This window comes from Sinohyriopsis cumingii, chromosome 1 (assembly GCF_028554795.1).
Source record: "Sinohyriopsis cumingii isolate HCF-2022 chromosome 1, ASM2855479v2, whole genome shotgun sequence".
Lineage (NCBI taxonomy): Eukaryota > Metazoa > Mollusca > Bivalvia > Unionida > Unionidae > Sinohyriopsis > Sinohyriopsis cumingii.
Genome location: NC_142961.1, coordinates 23869972 through 23885552, shown reverse-complemented (window position 1 = coordinate 23885552; position 15581 = coordinate 23869972). Strand labels below are relative to the sequence as shown.

At 34.9% G+C, this 15581-nt stretch overlaps 1 protein-coding gene across 1 annotated transcript; it reads right to left on the bottom strand.

Moving 5' to 3' along the window:
- Positions 1–6506: 6506 nt before the first annotated feature.
- On the bottom strand, positions 6507–13097 carry LOC149806555 (guanine nucleotide-binding protein G(I)/G(S)/G(O) subunit gamma-7-like). Its single transcript, XM_089954552.1, has 2 exons — positions 12905–13097; positions 6507–8124 (listed from the first exon to the last, which is right to left on the bottom strand). Exons 1-2 carry the CDS (start codon positions 12918–12920, stop codon positions 7904–7906), a joined length of 237 nt encoding a protein of 78 aa, XP_089810678.1. The 5' UTR covers positions 12921–13097; the 3' UTR covers positions 6507–7903.
- Between the last annotated feature and the right edge of the window lie 2484 nt (positions 13098–15581).

Below are 15581 nucleotides of genomic sequence, written 5' to 3'. Positions count from 1 at the left end.
GTCTTTGAAGGTCTTTGACAGTTTGGGAAAAATGAGCAGATGACCCTTAGGTCTTTAAAAGTCTTTGAAAATTGAAGTAAATCCAAACATTTTAATTTCTTTCCATAATCACAAATAAAGTTGACAGAGGTTGTTAGATTCGGATGTAGTCGAGTTTTCCTGGTTTCTTTCTTTTGATGACCCATTCAGTTTCATTTTATTATTAAACAATATTGTAGTATTGTGTATTCGTTGTTTTCTCATATAACATAACTTGATAAAAATGTTCGCGAAAATAGGTTTTGGAAATCTATGTTTGTGGTCTTTGAAAATTTATGAAAAGTCTTTGAATTTATAATTCAGAATTCTGTATGAACCCTGATACATCACCCATCTGTCATCTGTTGGCACTGTTATTGCTACTACTTCTAAATCACTTAGAGGAAAGCGATAAAACCTGGCATATAGCTTTATTCCGAGGACTAACTGGGTTCAAATGAAAATGGTGCCCTATCTGATGTGACCATAATTATTAGCCATGTTAAAAATCTTGTTATCACTATTACTCATAAACAGATGATCAACATTGACTTTTCAGTAATAAAAAAACAACACTTTTTTATGACATGTGGATGGTTCTAAATGACATTAGTAAATTTAGTTAAATCTGATCCACCTATATGCCTAAAAGGTATGCTTGGCTTTAGAGATGGTCAGAAAGCTCATCCCTATTGTGGAAGACAAAATATTTTGAAAACTTCATTTTTTTTAATACATTTTTTAAATACTATAGACTAGTTTTTATTCTGCATATTAGATGATTCAGAAACAATTGTATAAAGGCATGAATTTCATCAGTCATGGCAAATATGAATTTGGGAAGAGAACAGAAGGTCTTATTCCATTTCTACAGCACTATAATTTGACTACAGCTTAGTTGTTTACAACAAGTTTTCAAATTTTACCTGCAGATGCTCGATCCAGTACACAGTCAGAGACTTTGATTTTGTCTTGGAATTTTTTTTCTAACTTCCTTTTAGATAGTCAAAATGCAAACTGTTCTCCAGTGTGTCTAATCCTACATGTGATATCGTCTTTATGCCAAAAACCCAAATCTCACGAGGTCATCATCTAGAAGTAGCAAAAATCACTCTTGCAAATACTACAGAATTCTATCTACTCTAATCACCTGGGTTTTCATAAGGAGCCGCCCGTTTAATATGGATGCGGGGGGGGGGGGTACACCCAAATGCATACGCTTGCATGGGGGGGGGGGGGTCTACTGATAATGTGCGTATGCATAACAAATGGTGGGGGTGAAACCTGTTCACCTGGGTTCATTTGGACGTTTGAATTTTAGCAGACACAAACTTTTTAAAGTTACGCAGCTTATTTCTTTGATGCAGCCAGACATTCAACGTCGGTGGACTGTTTTATTAAATGCGTTAATATTTTTAATCCTTGATCATTTCTGCATGGATTAAATATAGGCTGTTCTCAGACCTGCCAACTCTTACGATTTTGCTATAAGTCTTATGAAAATTACCCTTAAAATACAGACTTACGGCATACTAGCAAAAACTATGGAAAAATTATTGTTGCTGAAAAGTCCGAATAATTGGTTCATCTGTGTTTTATTTGGATCCGGGTTTTATCTTAGATTTAGTATAATTAGCCAGGGAACCAGACTAACTTTACAAAAGCACCCCAGATGCTTTAAACTGCACCTATTTGTTCTTGTGAAGTGTCTGCATGAAACTATTGATTATGGAATTTTTAAAATGGCGTCCAGAAAGCGATGCATGTTTAATTGGAATATAAGCTTCTAGAAAAGTGTTACAAAGAAGAATAAAAGAAAGAGTACTCAGATTTTTGTGAATAAAAGCTGGAAAGGAAACAATTACAAAAAATTGGATATCACATGTCAATTTGAGTATGTTTCGTGGCGGGAGATATGATTGCTGTTATGCGAAATGGAAAACAATTTCCAAAAATGATGTAAAGATGAGAGATAGCAATAAGCCATTTAGCTGCATAAGGTTTGGAACTAGAGTTTGTGCAACTGTTCTAGTGGTAAATAAACTCCATGCATACTTTACAAACTTATCAGTTGAAAATAATATTTATCGTCGCTGTGTCGAACTTTTAATTATGTTTTCCAGCTTTACAATAGCAGTTATTGATATTTTGTTACACCTTACTGAAAACTGGTCAATCTTACAGAAAAAAAATCAACTGCCTTACTGAGACGGACATGAATTTTGCCCAAAAAACAAAGAGTGAGGTACATTTTTGCTGGCAATCATAACTTGTACCTATCTGACCATGTATCAGTCTTAAGGTAGGCCAGATATAAATGAATATAATGTTTCTTGTCAAAAAAAGGAGCACACATAAATGTCCCTTTAATGCTCTAACCCTGTTTGCTATCTGAATCTTTGTAACCTCAGTCTTGGAGGTCTTTGTCCTTTTTCATACAGACTTTGGTATGTCCCTGGATTTTGGCTGGTCTCTAGTTTGAGTCATAAAACCCACACAAATGCTCAATGCATTAACTTCTTCCAAAAATAATGTAATAAAGAGTTCAAGACACGTTATGTCAATAAAGAAAGCTTTTTCTTTTAGCTTGACTGGTTAATCCATTACTTCAAGAAACCAGGCAAACTTTCGATGTTAAACATACAAAGTATCCTTTTGAGGTCTGTTGCCTCCACCTTTTCGGCATATGTATTACACACTATTCATTAGTTGGCATTATATACTAAGGGAGGCAACTCATCCAAAAGATGTCACTAGGACAATGCAATGAAATGTCTGATCAATCCACCAAGGTGCACATAGGATTAGTATGTTGGAATCTTGGCCACTTTTCAGTGCATGGTTGGTTATACATGGCGGACAGTATAAATGGTGATGGACAAACCTGTGAAAGGCCCGGTAAGAACCACTGACCCATGGGAAGCTAACGGCAGGCTTTCTCACATACCCACACTGACCGAGAAGGACACTCAAACCTATGCAAACAGGCGATTTGGCTGTGATCAGTCAAGGCCAGCGCTTTAGACCACTCGCACTACAACCCACCCCTGATATTGCAGAAAATGTCCAATTGTCCACTTACTAAAAGTATATCTTTTTTGAACAACTGTACAATATTTGGACAACAATATGCAAAAAGTTTAGTAAAATGGTACCAAAACTTTCAAGTAATATAGCAGTCGTAAAACAGATGTTCAGTACTTTCATTTTCACTCTTACATAAAATGCATTTGTTGTCATCATCTTTTCTTCTTTTTTTTTATAAATACTAGTGACAATTATTCTATGAATTAATTTAAAATTAAGAGAGATCAGCTTTGTATCCTTAGTACAATGTTTTGCCAGGCTACAAATCTCAGAACATTCCTACTACTTACATTTTTATTTAATACTTGTATCTATGTTTCTTGCTTAGTGTGTTGCCTCTTTGCCTTTCTTTAACAAACAGAAAACTTTGTAAGCAAACTTAAGTGAGATTTGTTTTGCAAGTTCGTTATTTTATCCTTCCGCTTATCAAAATTATCGTGAGCCAAGTGGGTTTTGACTGCGTCTTTCCATGGTTTTGGATATTAAGGAAATGTTTTTATTATTTTACAAATCGTCATGTCCAGTTTTTTTGTTTTATCATTTCAGAAGGTATTAAATTACCATGACCAACATTTTAAAACTTCAGTGCTATCTTCATTCCTTGATTTGTATTGATAGAACATTCTAAATGAAAAAAAAAAAAAAATTTAACAAGGTTCCCATGCTATCGGGAAAAAGTCGAGAGAAATGATACATTTTTCCACGACCATGAAAAGTCCTTGAATTTCACAAATATTCATGAAAGTCGGGGGAAAAACCCAAGAATTTTCTGCCACCACTTTACCCTAGAAACAATCATGTAATGTAGTCGTAACTAAACTGATTGTGAGTTAAATTTATCGAGTTCTAACCAGAATATTCGGAGGGTGCAGTATAGATCATTTGGGTGCTTGCAATAAACATATGTGAATCCCAATGCTCAGTGGATTAGATTCATCTAGTAGACTTTTACTTTCAAACTCAGCTCGTTATTCGTATCTTTCGTTACACAGAAGGTATGAAAACCAGTCTAGCATCACAAGATGCCAACATGGTCATGGCAAAACGTAGCCGCTTACCAGATGGCCAAGCAAACTTAAACGTTGTTAGATCGAGTGATACATGCATGAAATCAATATGAAAATTACTTATTTTCTCAGAAATTGTGAGTACTAAAATCGTTATGTCTTTAATCTGCTGAAAGACTAGATAATTCTACGGCATTGATGAAATGTTACCTGGTACTTGCGATTTGCATTGCTAGTCGCATGAGTACACAAATCTAACAACCCACATTTTCAAATGTAGAGAAGAAAAGTATTAAATAAAAGTTGTAAGCTTTTGTAATTAAAATACAAAAACAAAAGAACACAAAAGTCTCCATATTTATATATTCCAAGAACAACTTCTGGAGTTTTGTTGACATGTGCTCTCTGCTTGATAAATCAGACTGGCCAGATTGCTGGTTTTTACAAAAAGTATCTGACTTTCATTTAATGTACTTGAATGTTTGTACAATGCCATTAAAAAGGAGTGTTTTGTTGATATCAAGTGACTATTGGACTTCAATGTCGTTTGAGATTTGTGAGGTCATGTGACTAGTAATGCAAATGGTGGGTACAGGGTCAGGTTTCATCTGTGCCTTAGTTTCATCTAGTTTGTCAGTGGATTAAAGACATAGCGTTTATAATACTTGCCATTTCTGAGAAAAATCATTTTCCTATCGATTTCATGCAGGTATGAGTCAATATAACATAAGTTTAAATTTGCTAGGCCCACTGGTAAGCGACTACTACATTGTATATGTCGCTAAGCACGGTGGTGGCAAATTCCAAATTTTCAATATGCGATTGCAATGACCCCAAACCCCAACCTAAATGTCCAAATATGAAAAATGGGGTGGGAATATTCAGAGGAAACCCGGATTAGAAAACACACTGCTATTCGTTTTAAGCCAAAGTTGTAGTCCAAATTGTTGAATCTCGGAGCTGACATGAGAAATTGTCATTCCTTGTTTTATATATTAAAAAAACGAAACAAGCTCCTGTATCAATACAGCTTGAGGACTGGTTTAATGAATTACAAGGAGACAAGTTGATTTTACAGAAAATTCAGTCTTTGTTTATACAATAGTATATAATTTTGAAGGTCTTTTGTCAAAATTTAAATCAACCCATTTGAAAATGTTTTTTTAATGATGGATTTTTAACCAGATCGTCTTAAGGAGATTAGGTTGTTTGAAAAATTTAGTTTGGGATTTTATTGGCACAGACAAATTTACGGTAAAACTCTTTTTATATATATATATATATATATATATATATATATATATATATATATATATATATATATTGCTATAGAATTCTTTAGAATTATAAGTTTGAAAGGAAACAAAAGTAATTTATGTTCATTATGTTGTTCCCACTTGGCAACATAATGCAGGTCAGCAAAATAATGTTAGAACTTTTATTCTGTACATTGAAATGACTTTACATGCCAATTTATAGGAATATAATCAAACTTGTTTCATGTGATACATTTTGTGGTTTTGTACATGATCTTCTTTTCTGACTCAGATGTTTTGGAGAGTCTTGAAAGAGAAACATCTTTAGATTTAGAAAATTCATGTTTTACAGTCTAAAATGTTCTTTTATTCCATTCAGTAATGGCCACCCAAAATAGGATTTTGTTCTTCAGGTTTTGCTGATGCATTTGGAAGTGCTATAAATAGATGTATGAATATGGGCAGAACAAGAGTTTTTACAACAATTACTTTACTGTACCTACTACTGAAAGTGCCAAACTCTTGGCTCTTCATTTTTAAGGCATAATCAGTGCCTCAGCATGCTTTAGTTCTGATTTTGTACTTTTGCTCTTCCATTTCAATTTCATCTTATGTTAAGTTTCCCAGCCTTGGTTCCTTATTTTTTTGTTTTATCTTTCAGGTCATCCTAACCTGTGTGTTTTTTTTTTTTAGATACACTAAAGTCACTTTTACTGTGTGCCTTTTTAAAATGCTTTTCTTGCATATATTTTAAGTTATTTGATGTGATGTTTGTCCCATTTTATCTTTGTATTATGCTTTGTTTGTATGTGTTTAAAATCATGTTTCATTTAATGTCTTTATTCTTTTTTATGTCATCGGTTAGGGCTCATTAGAGCTTATGTTGAATTATTATTTTACTTCATGACAACTATGTATCTTATCTTAAAACAAAGTACAGACAATATGGTATAGTGCCAATCACATATAGGTTACACATACCTGACTAGTACGAACCTTATGAAGTGTGAACCTTAACCAGAGTGCACATCATATGGTGTGCGCTCAATTAGAACACATTCTTGTCCACTTACTTTGAGACAGGAGGATATGGAGAGATTCTTGTGCATAGAGTCTAGGAACTAATGACAATAGCAAATATGCTTCAATCTTTATTTAATTAGAAACTACAACAAAAACTCATCACTGCACACAAACAATAGCAAACAGGCTAATACATTACAAACTTAAAGCCTCAATGATGCCGTTCATCATAAATTTCACCATTCTTCCAACCTAACTAAAGTTCGGAAGAAAAGGAATGATTTATTTAGAAAAAGCCATCTGGAATAAAGGGTTCTTTGAAATAATCAAGATGTTAGGTTTGAAATAATCAAAACGTTAGGTTTGAAATAAGATGTTAGGTTTGAAATTATCAAAATGTTAGGTTTGAAATAATCAAGATGTTAGGTTTGAAATAATCAAGATTTAGGTTTGAAATAATCAAGATATTAGGTTTGAAATAATCAAAATGTTAGGTTTGAAATAATCAAGATGTTAGGTTTGAAATAATCAAAATGTTAGGTTCGAAATAATCAAGATGTTAGGTTTGAAATAATCAAAATGTTAGGTTTGAAATAATCAAGATGTTAGGTTTGAACAACATTCAGATATTTAGTTTAGTAGAGGTGCCACCCTTTCATTCAGTCAATGCAGTTGCTTGTAATTCCATTTTTATTAATTGGGAGTGCTTCAGAAATAGTGATGTCATACATTCAACAAAGTCTGTTAGTGACTGATTGAATAATAATAACATTCACTCGATTCGTGTGGGAATGAAGAGAGGCAGGCCCACCTATTTAAGTGGATCTGAGAAGAAAAAGCGTGCATTAGTTAAAAACAAGACTCGGGTGAGTATTGGTGATCAGCAGGGGCACTGGAATAATTTTGAAGGTCAAACTTGGGCTGATGACAATCCAACAGCATGGTGTTGGATTTGGTTTGCAACAGTGACATCACATCTCAGGCTTTCTACTGACCCGCGGATGTCGCTGATCAACATCGGATTAATTCGTACACATGTGAAAACTGAGGTAGAACATGGCTAATAATGTGATGAAATGTCCATATTATCTGGTTTTAATGGAACCCAACGATGTTTAGGACCAATATCTTTCAAGATTCAGTATTATTCAGATGATTTGGCATATAAGACTTTTTGAACATAATGGCAACATTGGAGCTTTAAATGTATGTTATTGTGTTCTTACAATGTTGAATTATATGTTAATTCTTACAATGTTGATTTATAAAATGTTAACGCTGATTTTTACATTTGAAGAACGTCTTATTCTTGCAGGACATTAAGTCAAGCCAATTTAGTCATGTCACAGTTTCTAATTTGAATTACATATAAGAAAATAGGAACCAAACAACGTGTTCCATACTGTTTTGGATAAGTAAAATTAACATACAGTAATTATTTACCATACATTTATAATTTGGAAATTAAAACCTAACGTACATTTTTCATTTCAATACTTTATACCGGATATTTTAAGCAACAGAACAACCTCCTGATTCTTTGAAAGGGTTTTCACTGTCTTTGACAAATCCCTTCACCAGGGCATCACTTCCTTCCTTGCTCTGAATGTACTTGATGAGGTCACTCAGTGCATCTGACATGCGCATGCGATGTATTCCAGCCTCTAGACGCAGCTGCTCGATTTGTTGGCGCTGTTCTATAATCTCTCTCTGAACAAGACTGATGCGTGAAGCTGAAAGTAAAGTTGAATTTTTGTTCTGATGGTTTTGTGAGATTGTTATAGCTATTTAAATCACTAACATTTACACCCATAATAATGGTCAGGCTGAGGTTCCTTGCTTAGTGACATACTGCACATATTTTTAATAGTGCGGCAGTAGAACAGATCAAGATTTGAAACAAACGTCACTACTGCCTCACTAGGACGATAAGTTCGCACTTTTAATGGTGGAAAATGCATCAATTTGCAATGAATTTTAGCCCAGAGAATGTTACAGAGTAGGCCTCAGTAGAACAAGTATGTGCGCCATACTCCAGAAATTGCAACTTTGGAGAACACTTCGACAAAATTTCATTTTGAACGATACACCTTGAACGCTGTTTAAATTACTGTTTCTCTATAGCATTTATCATGCTACTGTTTATAGCTATGACTGGTTTTAACCACAGTGCTCGTATTGATGTTTATAATTTAACTGTCAGTCATAGATATAGTATAAAATTAAACTATATGTATGACTGATAGTTATATTTTCAGCCCCTGTGGTCTTAGCGCCAGGCGGTTAACGTGGGGCCTGCGCCTTCTGCAACAACAAAAAACAGGCAAAACTATGGCCGGGCCAGTTCATAGCGGCTAGTCTGTTGCAACTTAACAATGATTAATTTTAAAATTCACTAATTGTGGTCTTCTATGAGCCTTAAAAAAAAAAACGATCCCCCTATCACTACAATTCATTTTTTTTTAAATTCAGTTCTTTCTCAAACTAATAATTGGTACACTGTAAGTAAAAAGAGAGAATAGGCAGGGGAGAGAACTTATGAAGTAGCGGAAAACCTGTATGAACTTATTTCAAAATGAGACTAATCCCGGGTAAATTTTATGCGCAGGATCAGTAAGGACTGAAATTTGTGTACGTACCCAGGGCAAGGCAATGGAGAGAAAGGGAGAGAGTGCAGTGAGGTATGTGGTCTTGAACTGATGATTACAAAATCAAGCCATATATTGCTAGAATCGTTACTTCGTCAGGGAATCATTTCAAGAGTGATGACTTGGTTTCGTAGTGTACAGCACATCAACACTTACAAGCTATTTCGCACACACACACACACACACACTACTTTTTAAAAAAATACAGTTTAGATATCAAATAACTTTTTTAATAAGAAAACCTTGTTTTCAAAACAACAGCTAGACTATCAAGCTGGTTTGTTAGTAAGCAAGGCACTTTACATGCTTTTTGTGTTGATGCACCCTAAAACTCCAGACCACGGCCAAATCAAGCTTACGGTCAGTCTGTTATAACTGATAATTATTTTGTGACGAAGTAACAACTCTTGCAATACGTATGGTTATATTCGTGAAAAAGTCATGAGTTTTTTCCACAAAAAACTTTCTCTCTCTCTCTCTCTCTCTCTCTCTCTCGTACACTTCACTTAAGTCAATATGCTTACAAAAATATGTTGCTTTTTTTAGAAAGAAAATTCAAATAGAAATCAGTGTAAACATATCGTCCTTGAATTGAAGTATAAACGGGCACCAGTTTTATTCTAAGGCTAAGAGCATTTGATTTATGCGGTATTAAAGAACGGACATATTTCGTGAATTTGAAAATGAACCCTCGCCAAGTTGCAACAGATTAACAGCTTATAACAAAAGCATGATGCGACTACAGAAAAAGGGTGATTTAAACGGCGCTCAATGTTTTGAGTGTTAGTTACATATACATGTATGTTTCAGATCAAACATTTTCAACGAGTTCTCTAAAAAGGCTGTAAATTATATATTAATATTTAGTGTTTAAATAGCTTGCTATAGGCATGACGCACTTTCCTTTTTCCATTGAGGCTTTTGCATTATTATTTTTCTCCAAGCTAAATTCGGTTGCAAATTGAGGCATTCTACGTTATTAAAAGTGTTAACTTATCGTCATTGTTACGTAATGATGTACATATCACCTTCCTTTCTGAGGCGAGACTACGTTTCACATTTCTTGTGTTATGTAAACGTGGGCCTGAGATCGATACCCATACATAAACCTTTGTCATCTCTATTTTATATATTTTAATATATCTTAGAAAATTATTTCCAAAGATGAAGACATAATTAAACTGAATAGATCCAATGTATGATGGAACTTATTCAAGATTTTGATGACATAAACTCATTTACCAAGTTGTGACAAAATCAGAATATAGAAGAAAAGTCGACAGAGAGGCAACAAACTCGGCCAGTCAGATTGAAGACCACAGCATTCAAATGTGCATATCTTTCGTTCAGCTACTAAGATGCACGATTCACCTCATATCTCATTCATTATAGTGTCTGTATGAGACTTCCATTACATAAGCTTATTTACCAAGGTACATCAAGATCTGAACAATATTAGGTCTCCAGAGTGGTAACAAGCACAGAGAACTAAGCTTATATATACCAAGTTTGATAAAAACCTGATCAGAAATAGAGTTGCTAGACTATGAACAAGCTAACTAAGATTACCTCATTAACATGCTGGGATCACGCTCTTAATCGTACTTGTTCTAGATCTTGAGTATCCTATTGACAGGTTTAATCCAGATCACACGCACGCGTTCGTTTACCTTATAAATCCTCATTACAGTAATATGTTTTTACTTGTAATAAAACACATCCACATCTCACTCACAATAAAAATCATTGGAAATATCGATGATATTAGTCTATTTACCAGTTTTAATCAAAATCTGGTCTGAAAGAGTAGCTAGAGAATTGACAGGCTTGGACAATTAGACGCAAGATCACCTGCTTAATTTGCGTGAATGTCACTCACAACTCTTCGAGATTATGATGATAAAAGCCTAATACCAAGTTCAAAATCGGTTCAGACAGTTGTATGGTAGTAAAAAAAAAAAAAAAGCTCTTTAATTCAAATGCATGGTCGCCTCGTTATTATTCATGAATTTTGCTCATTATCGACATCTTACGAGATTTTGATGACGTCATACTTACAAATTTGATCAAATTCGGATCTGAAATATGCGCCAACCCCAAGTGGTAAGAAGACCAGCTAATCAAATACAAGATCACCTTATTAGTATCCATGGATCTCACCGATTATCAAGCTCGTCAAAGATACTGATGACCTAAACCTATTTTCCAAGCTTGATCAGAATCGGACTAAAGCTGGTAGCAATCTCAGCCAATCAGATGCATATCACATGATTAATATGCGTGGATATCTGGCGCTGTCGTCAATTTTTGACAAATATCGGTGCAGAAATATGTCCTCCATAACTGGAAAAGTTATGGAAATTATATGCAGGAGCACTTTTGCCCATTATCTAACACTTCTGAGATCTTGATGGTATAAGGCAATGTTCCTAGTTTTAACACAAGTGGATCAGAAATAGGACCTTCAGAATTGTCACAAGCGAAGCGAATCAAATGCAAAATCATCTTATTATTATTATGCAGGGAACTCGGTTATTGTTGAACTGGTTCGATATCTTAAAGATATAAGCCCATATGCAAAGTTTTAGCAAAATAGTATCCGAAATATGGCCGCAAGAATGCTAACAAGCAGCAGTTGACAGAAGAATAGTTGACGGACGTGTATACGCTCACATGAGCTTACTGACAAATGAGCTACAAAAAACTTGTTTGTGAGGAGTTACAGAAACGAATTGGACCTAAACGAAACCGGTTTCAACCCACTTGAAATGTACTTCAAGTTAATAATGTCCAATAATTACTTCATTATGTTTATCATTTTCCAAAGGAAATATGCTTTTAGTTCACACGTGACAATGCCAAGAGGAGTAATTCTGTGTCCGCGGTGTATTTGCAATCAATTTATGGTTCTTTTACATTTTAATAACAGTTTTGGGGTAAATAAAAATTTCAAGTCTTTAACATCAAAGATTTTTTTTAATGAGCATATGATGGAAAACGCACTGCCAATTTCGACAGCAAAGATATTGCATGTTGTCATCTGATGGAAAACGCACTGCTAATTTTGACAACAAAGATATTGCATGTTGTCATCTGATAGAAAACGCTCTGCTAATTTCGACAACAAAGATATTGCATGTTGTCATGTGATGGAAACCGCACTGCTAATTACGACAAAGGTATTGCATGTTGTCATCTGATGGAAAACGCACTGCTAATTTCGATAACAAAGATATTTCATGTTGTCATCTGATGGAAAACGCACTGCTAATTTCGATAACAAAGATATTTCATGTTGTCATCTGGCAACTATTTATGGATCTTATTAAAATGAGTCACGAATGATCACCAGTCCCTAAAGTTTGTGGAAATAATGTCGAGCTGTTGAGAAGAAGAATAAACGTTCTGTCAACTTCGTTTTGAAACTGCTAAGCCTGTATGGATTGATATTCAATAGATCAGCTATGAATATAAATTGCATTAATTTGACATTCAGGAATACTGAAGATGCTGGAGACGCGACATCGTAGTTTTTCTAAAACAAAAATGGGATGACCATGGTAAGTTGGCTAATACATCCACGTTTTAATAAAGTTAATTGGTCATTTTTAACACAGTCAAGCAATTAACGCCTTCCTTTAATTCCTCCCCTCTTAGGCTCGTCGCCCTATGCCTTACATGGCCTATGATTTTTGTTTCCAAAAATCATAGCCGCCCCTGCCCCTAGCCCATATAAAATGGTCAGTCCCTTAGTATTAAGTGTACGTTTTGCAAGAAAAAGAATCAGATAAAACAAACAATCGAACGATAAAAGAAAAACAAGAGAAAGAAAAAAAGACAGTGAATGGAAAAAAGACGAACCTACCGGGAGCACCTTCCATTTTCCTACCAGTACGAAACTTTTCACAGTCCGAATCCTTTGTCAATCTTTTGAAATTATTGGAGCTAACGTTTTGTTCGTGTATCGCTTGAGAACTCTCCCTGGATACCGCAATCAGCTTTAACAAATCTTTGAGTCAGATGAATTAAAAGTAAGCAAAATGGGATCAACAACTATTTGCAGATAATGATTTCAGCCAACGTTGGCACCAGGTTTTGTAAGCTTCAGGTCATGTGTATGTCTGCAGTAAACATTTTCTGGTAGTAACAGATGCCTGATTTACTTAGCTAATCAAAGACTTTCTGAACGACCACTGGCATGAAATAAGAGATAATTAAACAATTTAACCTAATGACTCTTTTGTATTGCAATGTATTTTTATCTTGGCTTTCGTAATCCTGGGTCCATAGATTCGAAACGGTTGAGCACAAGCAGTTAATCTCCATATTAAAATACACCAATAAAAAACGACAGATCTGTGATATTTAGTTTAGCAAACAAACTTACAATAATTCTTAACGGATGCTCTATGAGTTTGATTGATTGCTAAGTTAAGTTACAGAATGTTGGATTTACACATTCTGGTTTCAGCTTGAGCGCATTGTTTCAAGTTTTAAAGATACGGAGTTTGTTTTCGATCAAGAAAATAATGTGTGTGTGTGTGTGTGTGTGTGTGTGTGTGTGCAAACTGACCACATATTTGAGAAAAGACAATCCGCGCTTTTGTCAACAATTAATGAAAACCATGCGCATTTCAATAAAAGTCAGAAATTCGGCAGAAGTAGCAAGGGAAATCAGTATGCTTACAATTGTATCACAGTGCGTAATCTTGCGTGGAGCTAGCAATAGTAGTTAAACAAAAAAGAAAAAGAAAAACTGTACGTGCAAGATTAAAAACAGATATCAAGTTTAGCAATGTAATATTGAATACTTAAATCCGCAATTGGGAATTATACTTCCGTATTTCCGCAATATTAAAAAAATATCCGCATATTGCGGAAAAATGCTTACATGTGGTCAGTCTGTCGTATCTTCCATGACATTTTTAATACTTTTTAAATATTCTTGACATCATCGATAGTTCCTGTGACAAAGGCCCATAGCTTATTAAAAACTGCATTTATTTCGCCAAAGCTCAGTCACTTGGACTCGTTTTCCCAGAATGGAGTGAATTCTTTATCTGAACTGCAAGAAATATGCCCTGATTAAGTTACCTACAGGTCCTGTGGTGGTAATAATGTTAATAATAATAATAATAATAACAACAACAACAGTCAAATTATAGTTATATAACTGAAATAACTTGTTTCTCATTGCTATGGAAGAATCGTCTAGATAAAACACTTTTATTTCCCTAGATAGTTGTTTTATTATCAGAGGTTGCTACAACTCTGTGTGTGTGTGTGTGTGTGAGAGAGAGAGAGAGAGAGAGAGATAGAGAGATCGCCTTTGTGTAATCTTCTTGAAGAAGTTAACATTTTCAGCCTTTTTTTTGGGGGGGGGGGGGAAGCGAAATGCAAGGTCGATGAGTGTGATATATATACATTACTTAATTAAAGAATACCGGTATGAAAGTATAAGAACGCACGCAGCTTACGTGTATTGTACGTGTTCATCAGTTCTTCAGATCTGCGTGCTATTAGCGTGATTAAATACTGACCTTTGCCTTTTCTGAGTCTTAGACAGCACCGTCTTCTGATTATGGGTTACTCATGTCCTATGAAGAAGTCCCAGTACGACCAAGTGAACAACCACTTCATATTGGACGCACATTTTATAATTATACTTCGCTGCCGTTTAATAAGTCCTAAGCCGGATTTTCAATCGCCAATGAAATGTTGATTCTCTGGTAGAGAACGTCACATTTTTCCGTACAGATTAATAAAGAGATACACATTAATGATCAAGGAGACAAAATGCTTAGTGCTTGAGAAGATGTTTCAGAAAGGGTACCGTTTAAGTTTGAACACAACTAGTCAGATGTCAGACGTCGACTGATACATGAATGTTCACTCACAACCAAGAGGCCAGTGCATAGGAATAAGTTACCTTGGAAGATGGAGACGTTAGATTACCATAAAATATTTTTGGTTTCCGAAATTGTTTTCACATACACATACAAAAAAAACACAAAAAAACAGCTTAACGTTACACGAGACAAGTGATACGAATCTGACTTTCTCTAACTATGGGAAGGATGAAAAATAGTTATAAATCAAAATTGCCAGTAACCAGAAATCAAACCATCAAAGGTAAATGTTAGCCCATGCTTAGGTTATATTTGTTCCTTAAATCTAAAGGGATACCGCAATCGGTACGAATGGCGACTATAATCGAAAATGCAAGGATCAAAATGGAAGGTTTCTTGTCCTCGTACACCTAAAATCGCTCGAAACAAACAAAATAGTAAAATACAGTATTTGCAGTACTATATTTTATTTGGTTAACACAGATGAAGAAATACCACGGAACAGGGGCGGATCCGGCGAGAGGGGCAAAATGAGCAAGAGCATCCCTCCACACACACACACACACACAATCAGCTAGAAACAAACAGAACGTTTCCAAGAGTAAGTTTTCTTTATAGTTAGATGGCTACAATTATGCATTGAAAACGCTTGAAATGCAGGTACTTCTGGAAGAATTCGCCCCCGGGTCCTGT